General features: G+C 40.8%; 2 protein-coding genes and 1 long non-coding RNA gene across 10 annotated transcripts in view; 1 reads left to right on the top strand and 2 right to left on the bottom strand.

Annotated features, from left to right (window-relative positions):
* Positions 1 to 269: 269 nt before the first annotated feature.
* Positions 270 to 4,583, bottom strand: stx4 (syntaxin 4). The gene is made up of 10 exons (XM_086064311.1): positions 4,380 to 4,583; positions 3,285 to 3,389; positions 3,065 to 3,164; positions 2,902 to 2,976; positions 2,560 to 2,630; positions 2,347 to 2,455; positions 2,195 to 2,268; positions 1,918 to 2,055; positions 1,686 to 1,796; positions 270 to 1,013 (listed from the first exon to the last, which is right to left on the bottom strand). The coding sequence occupies exons 1-10, from the start codon at positions 4,407 to 4,409 to the stop codon at positions 936 to 938; spliced, it is 891 nt and encodes a 296-aa protein (XP_085920437.1). The 5' UTR covers positions 4,410 to 4,583; the 3' UTR covers positions 270 to 935.
* A 787-nt stretch (positions 4,584 to 5,370) lies between these two features.
* The window catches only part of arhgap44b (Rho GTPase activating protein 44b), a 29,638-nt gene continuing 20,621 nt past the window's right edge, over positions 5,371 to 14,387 (top strand). For all 4 annotated transcript variants that reach the window (XM_086064029.1, XM_086064027.1, XM_086064025.1 and 1 more), the window contains exon 1: positions 5,371 to 5,652. In XM_086064029.1, coding sequence (XP_085920155.1) covers positions 5,600 to 5,652 — 53 coding nt within the window. In that variant the 5' untranslated portion in view covers positions 5,371 to 5,599. The remainder of the gene's footprint in view (positions 5,653 to 14,387) is intronic.
* Positions 7,443 to 14,154, bottom strand: LOC147156672 (uncharacterized). Of its 5 annotated transcripts, none has more exons than XR_015091519.1 (5): positions 13,981 to 14,154; positions 11,487 to 11,640; positions 10,321 to 11,021; positions 9,743 to 9,900; positions 7,443 to 9,659 (listed from the first exon to the last, which is right to left on the bottom strand). It is a non-coding gene; the product is annotated as an uncharacterized LOC147156672 (long non-coding RNA). The 5 variants fall into 5 exon arrangements; XR_015091520.1 differs by having other exon boundaries at positions 9,743 to 10,454; positions 10,823 to 11,021; XR_015091517.1 differs by having other exon boundaries at positions 9,743 to 11,021.

The raw sequence follows: 14,387 nt of genomic DNA, 5'->3' as shown, positions 1-14,387 counted from the left end.
TGTTTGTTTTTTTATACAGTACTTCATTACCCAAGTTTTTTTTCATATGCCTTTTCAGACAAACGGAACAGAAATTGTTTTTTAATTTTAGGTATGTAAAATAGTTTAATAAAGTACTTCATGCTCATTTTAGTCATTTAATATAATTAGCCAAGTACTGGTATCATGGAAGTGAACATGTTTTGCTTTGACGGGCACGCGGGCCTCGAGTTTGACACCTGTGGTGTCACACTACACTTTTCTCTTTTGAATAACACAAAACTATAGAAGACATGGCAGCATTTTTATTGTAAGACCAAAGTCACAGTAATACAAGTAAGTCAATACTTGCTTTTCCCAAATGAAACTTCAGAATTGTTTCATTGCAACTGCACAGAGCCACTGCAGCAGCTCAAGTTTGACTGAGCAGAAAAGGACGAAAAAAAAAAACACATTTAGACAGTTTCAGTGCACGACGAGATGTTTAAGAATTGAATGTGCTCTTAGCATGCCACACGTCCCAAGTTCAAGTGATAAATACAAAAACTGGTCCGTGATGCTATTAAAATCCAAAGGGGATGGGGCTGTGGGGGTACAAACATCTGTATTTACACCACATAATTACACCAAGGCGCAGTTTGTTCTAAAATAGGAAGTTTGCGTGAACAGCACCATACATTATGTACAATTAGTTATAAAAGAGCCCCCTTTGTCCTATAAAACCAAAAATGTTCCCGAGTACTGATCGATCAGCGCTGCTCAGGCTCCAGTCTGATTTGGGTGAGGAGGGAGGGGGAGGGGGGGTGCTGCTGTAACAGTCCTGCTCTTGATGAATGGGACATTTTTACAGGGACGAACGACACCGGGAAGTCCAACAATGTGTTAGCGAGGCAAACGCAAGGCGCTGGGCACGTTCCTAAGTGAGCCAGACCTCGCGTTACAGGCGGCCGTCTGCGTCAGGAGAAGGTGGCAGCCAGCGAGATGGCGAGGATGATGATGACCACGGCCAAGCAGATTGCGATCCAGATCTTTTTCTGCACCGGAACAAAGAAAATCAGGTGTGTGACATCAAACGTGCAAAACAGTGTTTCAGTATTGTGTGAGTAGAAAAGATCCTTTGTATTTCAATTGTCTCATAGTGAGGTTTTTTTTTTTTTTAGATGTTCAGTTTTAATTACTTTTTAGACCAAGTTTGTTTGTTTTTTTATTATATTTTAGAAAATGCTTACTTTGAGTTTTTATTACAGTTTTTTTTTAATTGTTGCGCAATATTTAAAAAAGTCAGTTTTACTTGTTTACATTTATTTTTTTATGTAGTTAGTTTTCATTACTATTAACTCATTCACTGCTATAGACATCAAAAAATTATTTGAACTATTTATATTAGTTAAAAATTTGTTAATAAGAGTATGAAAACCTAGATTTTTTTTATTGTACATTTAGAACAGATATCAAATAAAGATAATTAAAAATTCGGGGCATCAGGCGAATAAAATGTTTCATCGTAATTAATCGCATGACTTCACTAGTTAACTCACAATTAATCACACATTTTATATCTGTTCTAAATGTACAATAAAAAAAATCTAGGTTTTCACTCTTGTTGACAAAAGTGGGAAAAAAATTTAACTAATAAATAGTTCAAATGAATTTTTGACGTCTATAGCCGTCAATGGCAGTGAATGAGTTACGTAATTTTTTTTTACCTTGCGTGCTTTTTGTTGATATGTAACCGCTTTTTCTATATTGTCCTTAGCCTTTTCCACATAGTTGGACGACTGCTTGATGTTGTGCTCGATCTGGTCCACCATCTCCCCCTGCGGGACACAAGAGGTACTGAAATGCTGTCAAACACTACCGAAGCACGTATGTGATGTTATGCCAACGGATCAAAATTGAATAATAAAAAAATAAATACAAATCAGCCGAATATGCTACCTGAGCCTCCACCTCCATGGCCAAGTATTGAAACATGTCGTGAAGATCTCTGATGCTTCGTTCCAGCTTGAGGATCTCATCGTGCCGCGACTCGATCTCATTCAGTGCTTGTTTGGTGGCTTTGGCGTCACTCAAGATCTGCCACACAAATTCAACACTTTGGCTTAGCAACAGACTCACTTACAGACCCAAATATTTCGCCTGTAAAAATATTTTATATACGATTTTGAAAAACAATCTAAATCAAAAATTTGCATGGGCGTCCTACTGTACTCACGTTTTGCGTGAAAACGTCTGTCTGGCCGCTTTCCAGCATTGAATCCAGCTCCTCGTCCGTCACTGCTGTTCCAGCTAACAAAACGAGAGAACGTCAATTATTAAATAATCTTTTGTGCAGGTGTCAGCAGCGACAAGGTGCGCGCGACTCACTGATCTTGAGTTGCCTCCGTATCCTCTCCACGTTGCGATCTCGGTACTGCGACTGGATGGTGTTACAGTGGCCCATCAGTTCCACAAACTCCCTGGACAGGACGGAGTGCTGCAGAAAATTTTGAAAAGGGAGGAGCGCTCGGGTCAAGAGTCCTTTGGAGGGGCTGGGAGGAGAGGGGGGGGGGGGGGTCTTAAAAGGACGTGCGGCACCACCTGAGTGCGTTGCATGCGAGCGTTGACGGACACATATTTGCCATCGTCGTCTCCTTTCTTGGGCTCGATGCCTGCAATCAAACACAAAAAATATCTAAATTTTTTTACAACAAAAATAAGAATCTGAATTTAATAGGTTCTTCCCTTTGTTTATAGAAAAACAAATAATAAGAATGACTCAAAACAGGCTTTGCTTCTCTCTTTTTTTTTGCTCCCTCGTATGGGATGGAATCAGGAGAAATAAAGCTATAAAAGCTTTAAAAAAAAAAATTAATAATAATAAATGAATAATATAAAATAAATAAATACATTGATTTCAAACTACAGGCGTGTGACATTTACTCTTCAATTTCCGGTTGATTTGACCGACCAGCGTTTTGATCTCGTCTCGTAGCGTCTGCAGCTCTTTCTTCATGCCTGCAAAGATGACAACAGAAAGAAGTTGTCTTGTGGGAGCGTACATTAGGCATATCGCGCACAAAAAAACAAAACAAGCACGCCTCACCCTCCTCGGGCAGCGCCACTCCCAGAACGGTTTTCTGCTTGTTCTCAAGGTCGCACACCATTCTCTTCAGGCTAAAAAGACCCTCGTGGATTTCTTGTACCTGCACATGGCCAAAAAACGATACATTTTTAGTAAAGAAATTGTCAACCGGTTCTGTGGACCGCAAGTTTCGAAAGCAGCGTGCTAAGTCACTCACAAACTCACGAAAAGCTTTGTTCACCTTTTTAAAGAAGCTCTCATTGTCCTTTTCCTCCTTGGCCGAAGAGCTTCCAGGTTTGATCATCAGAGATTTGCCCTCATCGTCGTCGTCCGAAGCGTCGCCTTTCTGCGTGCATGAAAACGAAAAGAAAAAAAAAATTGTGTTTTTAGATTTAAATTTTTGAAAACGGTGCCATTTTTGTAACAAAAAGATTCTGGTGTCAGATTGGAATTTTATTTTATTCTAATGGAGAAAGTGGACTTGAGATGCTTGTGATTTGAGTAATAAGCATGGTCACGGAATTAAATGAACTTCAAGTAAGTGAAGACACAAGTTTATGGAAGCAAGTTTCTGCGGTGGCAGGGGCTTAAAATGTGGTAGTTCAGTTGTCCCATTTCGCCAGAAAAATAAATAAATAAATTAAATTAAAAAACACACACACAAAATATGAGATTAAATTGCCCTGTTTTACTGATAAGCAAAGATAGAAGTAAAAAACAAAAACATTTTATTGATATTTCTCCCAGTACAAAAAAAAAATATTGATAGTGAATTGTCTGTTTTGCCACAAAAAAAGCAAAACTTAAATATAATTTTCTTGTGATGATCACATTCACAAAGTTGTAAATTGATATTTGAAAAAAACAAAAAATTGTGGTTTATTCAGAAATACAAATAGAGCTTGCTGTTTCAAAGAAGTTGAATTTGCTGTCTTTTTTGTTGTTGTTTTTAATGATTAGGACTTCACAGGGTTAAATAGTCCGTAAAATGTTTACGAACTACAACTATATGTTTTTCTACTTTTTTGTTTGTGACATTCGTGTTTTCGAAACTATATTGGTCCTGGGTTGAAAACCACTATGCCTTGCCGGCCCCCCCTTGCACATCCTCCAACGGAAGTTACGGAAAAAAACAACGCCCAAAGCGAGCGTGGAGGCAAAGCAAAAGGTCAAATTGTCTTAAGGGCATTTTAAACGCATTTGGATTCCGTCCCGATTTTGGATGTTGTTGCATTGAGAAAGGTGACATTTAAGACCGTTCCTCGACTGAGTTCTAAAATGCAAGCTAGCATGCTAAAGCTAAACGCTACTGCAGTACTGTACTTGTCACACTTACGTTCCCCAGTTCTTTAGTTCGATCCCGCATTTTGGTTGGCTTCTAACCGCGCAGAGTGATGCCGGAAACGCCGCAGCGGTAAGCCGAAGTGTGTGGACTTGTCAGCGGGCTGGAAAAACATCAGCGATGAAAAGGTGAAAAGTTTTTAGTTTGGTTGTCATTCAAGAAGTTTACTTGTTGGGCTTTCGTCTCTTCTTCTTCTTTGCCTCTTCCCTGGGGGTCTGAGATGGACTTTGGACTCAATAGCGCCCTAAGCGACGCTGCTGTGTAATTGCAACATACGCACTAGGTAATGTAGGTAATGCGCTCCAACCAGTGTTTTTTTCTTTTCTTTAATTTTTTTTAATAACTGAGCTTTCGGCGGTGGGGAATGATATTATAAATACATACATAGGACAATTTTGACATTTCAACCATTTTACCCCCTTTTTCAGCAAATAGATGCTTTGAATGACAACATTTGTATTTAAAATTTGAGAGTTCAGTTGTCAGACGTTATAGAAAACAACAAAACTGATTATTTTACTCATGCAGCAAAATCGTAGACATTTTTCCGTGTCTTATTTTTTCAAACCTGAAGGGGCAAACCCCATTGATGACACACCACGAAACAAAAATGCTGCAGAAAATATTAATAGTAATACTGTACTGAAATAAATGATAATGATAAGAAATTATATATCACCCATAAATGCATTGTGGGGGGAAAATTAACCCCCCCAAAAAACTATTCCCAAAACGTCAATATGTTTTCCATGAAAACCGAGGGGAAAATGAAAACAAAAACAAATATATTGGAATAACTGTGAATATGTGAATCCGCGGGTCCCTAACTGTTTTTATTATGTGTGCAAGACAAATGTGTATTATGTTCGACATTTTGAATGACAGCGCTCGTAGGCTCAACTGAACGTTCGTGTGTTTTGTAGACTACACTTCCCACAATGCACCGGGACGCCATCGTCAAGCGCGGGAGGGAGGGAGAGGGAAAGCTGTCAGTGGCCGAGCACGGACGCGCAAATTCGGTCGACAAGCACCACCGCGGTCACCTCCGGAGCAGCGAGCGAGCGAGCGAGGCGGCCCCACGGACACACGCCGGCCGGCCGCCCTCGTCCCCGCCATGAAGGCAGGAGCGGTCGCTCGGCGTGGATGTGACGGCGGCGGACGTCATCCATGAGACCCCGCGGAGCTCGTGTGGCGCAGAAGAAGAAGACGACAAGATGAAGAAGCAGTTCAACCGAATGAGACAGCTCGCCAACCAAACAGTGGGCAGGTAGGAAGGGAATGGATGGAGTCCGCGCTCGCGTGCACGTAGTGTGATTGATGGCGTGGACGCGTACGCACAGGCGCGGACATGATGTCCGTGGAGCGGTGGGCGCCGCCCCCTTTCCCCCCACCCTTTAGGCACCCTGCAGTGATAAGAGAGGGGGGGGGGGGGTCTGTCATTCGCATGGCTGTCACGTATTGATCTGACAATATCTATCTATCTATCTAGCTATCTAGCTATCATTCAAAAGTAAACGTCTGTTTTTGTTATTGGAACTCATTCGATGTGTGTACCTAATTAAGTGACCAGTGAGTCATTTGAAATTGTGATGATGATACCATTAGACACAGCTTCCTTAAGTGCCATGCAGGTGTTTCTTATGGCAGTTGTGTATCATTGTGGCATTTTCCACGCTAATCATGTTTTCAAATGTTCAGCATTGCTGCGATTGGTTCCTGTAGACAAAATTATAATTGTTTTGGGTGGTTCCAGAAAAGCTTTTTTTAATCCAGGACTTGAATTTGGTGTCCAAGTATTTAGCGGCCGTACCGGTTAAACACGGCGACACGTCATGTTTGATGAGAAGAGATGTGATTAATCCTGCTTGAATCCACAAAGTATGCAAACACTTTGCATTTCTTGGTTGGCGCAGTTTCTTCTTCTTTTCTTCTTTTTTTCTACTGGCCGTTTCTCAATATGAAGAACGCAGACTACGGTCTCGTGGACTCCTAAGAATGCGAGTCTAAATGTAACTTGGAACGGCTGTGTACTTGTTAAGTATCTTGTAATATTCATTATTAGCCTTCACAAGTATCCGACCGTTGCATCCTTGGTTTAAGCGAGCCGACAACAACAACATCTGGGTATTATGTGCGTTCTTGGTTTATTTGCACTTTCAGTTGAAACAGTACTTAGGCCACAACTGATGACGTTTCACAAGATCACAAGGACGTAAAAATGGATAAAAACTGGTCTGGTGACCAATCAATCATCTATTCTTTATTTAGTGGTTTTCTACTTATTTGTGTACTTTACCGCCACCTGCAGGCCTGGAGTGGAACATTCTCGACTGTCACCTGGGGTTCATATTCGCAACGGTTTTCCATGTTTATTTTCTTTCTCTAAGGGAATAATTTACTTGACTGTTTAGCCTTGGCGGAAGGCTGCCTGTTAGCGCCCGCGTCGACCACACAGCGAGAAAGTGGGTCGACTTGTCGCCTCTCATCGAGCGACGTGTTTGTTCAAACGTGAGCTGGGACCGCCGGCCTGCAGACAGAGCCCGTGAAAAAAAGATATTAGCGAGACGCACAAGCTCATCATCTTGACATAGATGGAGCCCAGTGAGGTGCAACATGCCGCTAATGACCAGCCTCACAAGCGACGCAATTATCTATTTTCTAAGATCATCAGAAGATGAAAGGACAACCAGTTTTTGTTCCCCCCAATGGCGTCGCTCCCATCCAGATGTGGGTCGCCAGAGGTTCAGACGCAGTTCAGCTCATCTCCGAAACAGCAAGCGTGCAGCAGCGTTAATCCCGCCTAAATTGTGTGACTGAGCGGCAAAGTGTAAAGCCAAAGCGGGAAGGATGAGCGGCGGTGGATGACACGTCCTCTTTTACTTCATTCACGGTTTCCACGGCGACGACGCCGTACAGAGAAAGAAGGAGCTTCGAGGCACGAGGTCAACATTGAACAGAAGACAGAAAGTATGGAGGCCCAGATATGACGTGAGGAATTTGTGGCCATGAACTAGGTATAGCAAAAATATAATTTGTGGGTTTAATATCATTCCCAAGAACAAATGGAGCGTAGGCTGCACGTCTGCGGCGCTGTAAGAAAATGACGATGAGGGATGGAGTAAGAGTGAAAAGGGTCGAACTGGTTTTGATGAACCACGTTCAACCCGCAGGCGATAAAAATGGAGAAATTGTTTGTGTTGCATTTGAAAGTCATTAGCGGCTGTCAGCTCCTCTGAGTGAAGACGCGACTCGGAATGACTTTTTCTTTAATGGCTTCATTCTTTTTGCTCATTTATTTTTTCATGCCTAATTTCAGTCATGGCTGTCCACGCAGTTTGAGTTTCGGCTCCGGCTTTCCTCTGTTAGTTTTTATGCTTCCTGACTTGGGATTTTCTTTAACTTTCCAAAAATGGCGTGTTAGCATGCTAGGCTCACGACAAATATTTCAAACTCAGTTCAAGTTGTGACTACTTTGGTTTTATTTGACTTGGCGACAGTAGCACGAGGAGGAGGAGGAGGAGGGGGTATTATGGGATGCTCCCCGTGCAGCAGCATCTCTCGGGCGGCGTCCCAGCCTTTCAGCGGCAAACTTTAATCTAGTCAGTGGTTGGAATCACAACATCAGTAAAATGACCTTTTTTTTCATTTGCTATTCCTTCCTTTGGAATAGCAAATAGTACACTATCGGCCTATATTTCAATTGTCAAAGTGCGGAGTTCTTCATGGTACTGTAAACAGTCCACTGTATACAATATTTTTAAAAAAATTCTCGAGGTACTTGAGTAGGCGAATTTTTTGAGTGACGAGCCCAAAAAAATTGTTTTTAGAAAAAAATGTTTTGCTTTGTGACTAATTGGATTATTAATTTACTGTTAAAGTTGCTTAATTAGTTGAAATTCAAAAAAATAGTCTAGTATAGTATCGCAGCCATCAGGCAGAATCCTCACACCTCCAAAATCAGCGCCAAAAACGTTGGGCTGAAACATTGCATCAGCAAAAGGAGCAAGCCATTTTCAAGACTTTAGAGGGTTAGGGGTAACCCATCATTTGTAAAAAATATCACCCACACGTTTCGGCTGACCAACAGTATAGGTTTGCGGAAAAAATGTGATGAGTCACCAAATCGTGAGATAGGACGTTCCGGTGATATGAAACAATATATTTAAATAAGTATGTAAATGTTAATGCTTTTTTTTTTTTATGATTATTTTATAAAATATTTGAAATATTTTATTTAAAAAAATCATACTTAATTAATAATTAAATAACTAACTATGTATTACAATTAATTTAATTATTAGTAAAATAAACAATTTTTATATGTAGCTATATTCACTATTATCTACTGTACATACATCTATTGACACATTAAAAAAATGGATGCATAAATAAAACAAATGAAAAAAACAACTAAATTAAACGATGGTAGGAACAAAAAGGCAAAATAAAAGGGACGTTTTTCACTCAAAAGAAAAATCGGTAAATAAGTACCTAATCTCAAAACGCCCCTTCAAAATCAGCAATATGGCCACGCCCCCTCCCTCTTCCATGTCTTGGTACTTTGCCCACCTATGTCCCGTCACTGTATTAGTTGACTTGGTGGTCCGTGTCATCTAACTTGCGTACTGCTTATTGTCGAGGAGGATGAGCGCAGCTTTGATTAGATGGACGCATCACAAAGAGACGTGGGACGCTCTTGCTGTTTGTCCTCCGCATCACGGACGTCCCCATGAAGCACACAACCTTCATGAGTCGTGTGTATCTTACAAACATGACAAGCATTGCACGTCCAAAGTTTGTTTATGGTCACGCCTGGACGAGTTTGAGTTGTTTTTTGTCTTCGCCAAAAAGCTGGAGAGCGTTGACTGTGTCTGATGCAGCTGTGGTGGAACACGCCTATGTTGCCGCGGCGACCGGGGTGACGTTAGCCGCCCAGCTGTAGGCGTGCTCCTGAGGGCTCGCCTTGAGAGCTGAGAGAACATACAGAACAGGAAGTGACATCGCAGGTGGGGTGCGGCACCAGCTACGGAGGCTTGATGAGAGCCAGGACCGCTTCTGGAATGTTCCGTTCCATTCAGGAATGATGAAAACATCTCCATTTTTAAATTTGGATCTGTTGAAACAATCAGGGCAGCGTTTGGCGAGTGACACGAGGGCGCCACGCAACGCTTCGCCGAGTGACCTCATTCATGTGTTTCCACGGCAACGGTCGTGGCCTCTTGTAACCATGGCAATGGCTAAGGGTGATTCCCCATGTCCATGTGTCACTATGACCTTCAAAGAAATAGAACATAAAACAACGTTGAAAAGAAAAATGTCTTCAATACCACAAAAATTTCTTTTTTGTGTCACATTACTGATTTGTATATGCTCCAATGCACTTGTTCCAATGAACAGGATCGTTATAAGGCTTATGCAGAGCTTGCTGATGAGCTTCAGGTGTGTTGGAGTCTGGAGAAGAGAAACATCCAAAACCTGCAGGACTCCGTCCCTCGAGGACTGAGTTTGGACACCACTGCATTAATCCCATAAATTTGTATTAATATGACTGTAATTCCAATGTTTATTTACAAAATGACGTGTAATAAATAAAGTAAACATGACGATAATCCCATAATATTCCGATTTGCTTTAATATAAGAAATATATTTTGTTTGTAAAAATAATCTTACTTTAATCCCGTAATATTAGGATTTTTTTTTATATATATTGAAATTATAATTTTACATAAAAATGACTTTATTTCCCATAAATTATGTTTTATTTTCTCCTAAAATTATAATTTTGGTCTAAAAAAAATCACATTAATTTAATTATAATACTTCTAAAAAATACTTTATTCTGTAATTTCTAATTAAAATACCTCCATAAAAAAAAAATTCATATTCCAATTTATTTCCTTAAATTACAGATTTTTATCATTCATTTACATGACCTGGCCTGTAAAAAGTAAATCCTGGAATGCCGCCTTGCGAGTCAGGTGATGAGTCAGCGCTCAGCGGACTTTCCCACCGGCCGCCTCGTTCCTTCCCGAGCGGAGACCGATGAGTGCATCTCAGGATGTTCTGTCTGGAAGCAACAGTGGACGTGGATGTTATTTATGTCCCTCGCTAAACATTCAAAAGGGACAATATTTACTGCCATTGATTCATGTCTGCACTTTCATAAGCCATGGATGAAAGTAGAGCGACATGGCTCTTAAGTAATCAATCAGGTTTGGGATTTCACCAGAGGTGGGCAATGTATGGCCATTTTAATTTGGTTATTAATGAATTGAATTATAATTAATTGAATAATTATGCCATAAAATAAAACATTATTATTATTAGTATTTTCTTTTTTAAGACAGGACTCTGTGTAATGCTCGGTGGACCGTATGTGGCCCACGTGCCATACTTTGCGCACCTGTGTTCCAGCTGCCAAGGGGAACCACTTACTGTAGTTGTTTACATCGTTGTAAGTAGCTAACAACAACCTTGTAAGGCGTGTTCATCTTTCAATTAATTCCAGAGACTTCTCTGTGTCGTCTTGTTTGCGCGTAGCAGCTGCAACCGATCCCGAGGCGTCCTCTTGTGTATGTTTCTCCTCAGAAGGCCTTCGGCGTCCCTCCGGACATGACGCCTGATGGAAGCGCAGCTGACATTTTCAAAAAGACAACCCCCCCCCCCCGCCCCCCCATACGCCAGTTGCAGTTGAAGGATTACGTTCTCGCCCTGCAGAATACAAACTGGCATCTCTCTGCTTGAAATAGCTAGCATGCTAAAATGCTAACATGATTGTAGTGAAGGGAAGTAACTTAAGTACAAAAGGTCAACTTTTTACTTTTACTCCCTACATTTGAAAACAGAATTTAATCCGCTCAGTGAGTGTTTTTGCGAACCAAAATATTTGCCAACTGAGGTCATGTTCCTCATTCAAATAAATGGAAATAAAATGAATCAATTTTTAGCCAAGCAAGTCCGAAATCCTAAAACTGCCGACTTAAGTCTGATTCGAGTCAAGTCACATGAGTCGGGTCCCGTTCCTGCTAACGTCGAGGAACGAGGAATGTGGGTCGCATCGAGGAGAAGAGGCCTTGCGGGGAGCCCCATAAATATCTACCTGCTTTAAATGGCGCTGGCTGCTTTATTGGGAGCTCGCTGTAACGAGTCCACGCGGACCCAGAGGAGCTGAGACGAGCCCGAGGCCACTTTGACGCTTTGAAAAATGCACACCATCCTCCTCTCTCTTTATTTCGTCAAACATGCGGAGCTGCCTTGAGACAAAGAAAGTGAGAGAGAGAGCATCCTTAGAGATGTTGTTGAATGGTGCTTGTGTGCTTGCGACACACGTGCTTGATGGGGTAAAAGCAGGTGAACATCAGTATGCGTCATCACTTTAGTATTTAAAATAGGGGTTGGGCCAACTCGTTTTTTGATGAAATTGATATTTATAATTAATACTTATAACTGCTTTTAGTTATTTAGCAACAAATAATTAAATACAGATTTAGATTCATGTAATCAAAATAAAATAGTAACTAATTCATTCTTATTTTTCATTGTATCATCAATTTAATTATTATTACTATATATCGTGTTGAATGGTACCATTTATTTATTGCTATAAAGCAATAATTATTTATAATTAAATTATTTCTTCAAAACATAAACAGTTTATTTCAATAATAACATAAGTCATGTATGTTGTTAAAAATTATTATAAATTAAATTAATATTTATAAGTAATATTTATAATTTCTTTAATGATAGCAATTTATTTTTTTCTAAATAAATACAGATTTATATTTTTGCACTAATTTTTCAAAAATAAAATATTATTATATATTTTTTTATATTTTGTTGGATGGTTTATTTGACCAATGCAGGATTTTTTTTAATTTCCAAGTAATTAATTAACCAATTATTTAATTAGCTAAATTAATTTAAAAAGGTTAACACACATTTGAATTAACCAATTTTTAAAATTCTGGTCAATTAGTGTAACAAACTTTACTGTACTGTTGACCATAAATCCACCTACATAAATGCAGCCAGATTGAAGAACAGAGCGGGTCTTATGCGGCCCACAGACCGTACTTTGCCCACCCACCTCTGTTTTAAAGGCCCCACTTTATAATCACCTAAACCACCCCAAACCACCAGGGGGCAGTATATCACCACCATAGCATGTTTTCTAGAAATCCTTGGCTCGAAGTTTGCATTCAACTGACCTTTTTATTATTTATTTGACAGAATTTCATCACTCTATCAAAAACATTATTTTACTTCTTTGTTTTACATTGATTTTGATAATAATATAAGATAAACATAGCTATTGTGTCCCCATCATCACTCTGGAAGGTGTACTTGTTCTTCTTCTTTTTTGCATGGATGCCTTGACACGCCAGTACATACCGCACAACGCAGCCACATTTTGTTTGCTTTGCGGTCGTAAAGCAACCACATGTCACAATGCCATTAACCGCCACTAACAAACCTTTCATTGTTGCTTTACAGATGCAACACACTGCTTTTAACTGTCACTTATAAATCAATGTCAGGAATTCCGATTTTTTTTCTCTCTCCTTAAGGGACTTAAGCAAGAAAAGAAAAAAGAAAAATCTGAATTGCACATTTTAAACGCCTCCTACTTCTTGTATTCAAATAGCGGCATGGAAGAAGTGTTGTTATTTTTAGCACGGCTGAATTATTGATGGTGTCGGTGAGAGAAACATTAAAGCTTGAAGTTGGAGCTGCTGCAATAAGTTCTGTGACAGAACTAGAACCTCAGCACTTATTCACCAAATCCATGACAGGAAGTTTAAACTTTATTTTCCATTTATCTATTATTTAATGTGTTTGTCATCATTAGGGTTGGTCAATGGTCAACTGTCGATTTTCTTTTTTGTCGTCGTGGGTCGAGGTACCGCGATGGAATTTGGAGAACAGCCCGCTTTGTTCTTGTGCAGAGAGGTCGGCGGAGTGGGGCCAGGGGGTCCGGTGGGGGGGGGGGGGGGGGTCCTTCCCCGGCTAGCCGCTGGACACTTTAGCAACTTTGGACCGTGAGCGGCATGTTGATGAGCTCTTCTTTCTGGGCCAGCTCCAGCTCCGGGCTGGGTTTGCGCGTCACGTGACCCTCATGTTTGTCATGCAACACCAGTACGGCACCAGTGCAGTGTGATGGGACCATGCGGGCCAGCTAGGGGGTGCGGGGGCGGGGGGGGGGGGGGCGTGATCAATAGTTGCCAGCAAATCGGGTCCACGCCCACACTCGTGCGCTACCGAGCGGCCTCGCATTTTTCCCTGGGATTTTCTTTATTGCCCTCAAACGATTTTGAGGGTCTTAATATTTATTACGTTTGCTACTGTAGCCGTCGCGCCAGAGATATTGTGTGTGCGCGTGTTGCAGTCGCCTCAATTTTCCCACATTATTGCAACACGTGACATCATCGTTCTGATGTTCGAGACAAATTGCGCGCTTGTACAAATTGTCAGGCCACAAAGTCAATTCTCTGTCTCTGTGCTAATGAACACACATTATCAATCAATCTTACATTATGTTGTCGTGTCATAAGCGTGTGCGTGAATGTATATGTGTCAAGTGGAATTCCTACCTCGTTATCCCTCCAAGCAGCTGTCAATCACCACCTCTTGCCTCATCACAGCTCGTGCGTCTCACCCTGTAAAGTGCACTCATTCAGCATATAAAAAAAAAAGCAACTATTCTGCCTGCCCGTCGATGACATCATCCCAGAAAGTATTTCCTCCTGCTCTGTGGTTGCCACGGAGACCACTGGCTGGTTAACAATGGGCGCAGACTGAAAGACCTATTAGTCACATCACTGCTAATCCTGACATTGAGACTGACAGTGTTTCTGTGATGAGGTGGAGGAAGTACACGCACATACTATACATATGTTCCTACAGAAATGCACTTCTGAAACACAACGAAATGCTCTCAAGCACTGAAATAATTCTGCGCCCAATAATGAAAGACTCATAAAATATACTGTAATATGAT

This window comes from Leptonotus elevatus, chromosome 20 (genome assembly GCF_054856555.1).
Source record: "Leptonotus elevatus isolate MCC_2025b chromosome 20, RoL_Lele_1.0, whole genome shotgun sequence".
Lineage (NCBI taxonomy): Eukaryota > Metazoa > Chordata > Actinopteri > Syngnathiformes > Syngnathidae > Leptonotus > Leptonotus elevatus.
This window is presented reverse-complemented; position numbering and strand designations above follow the sequence as displayed.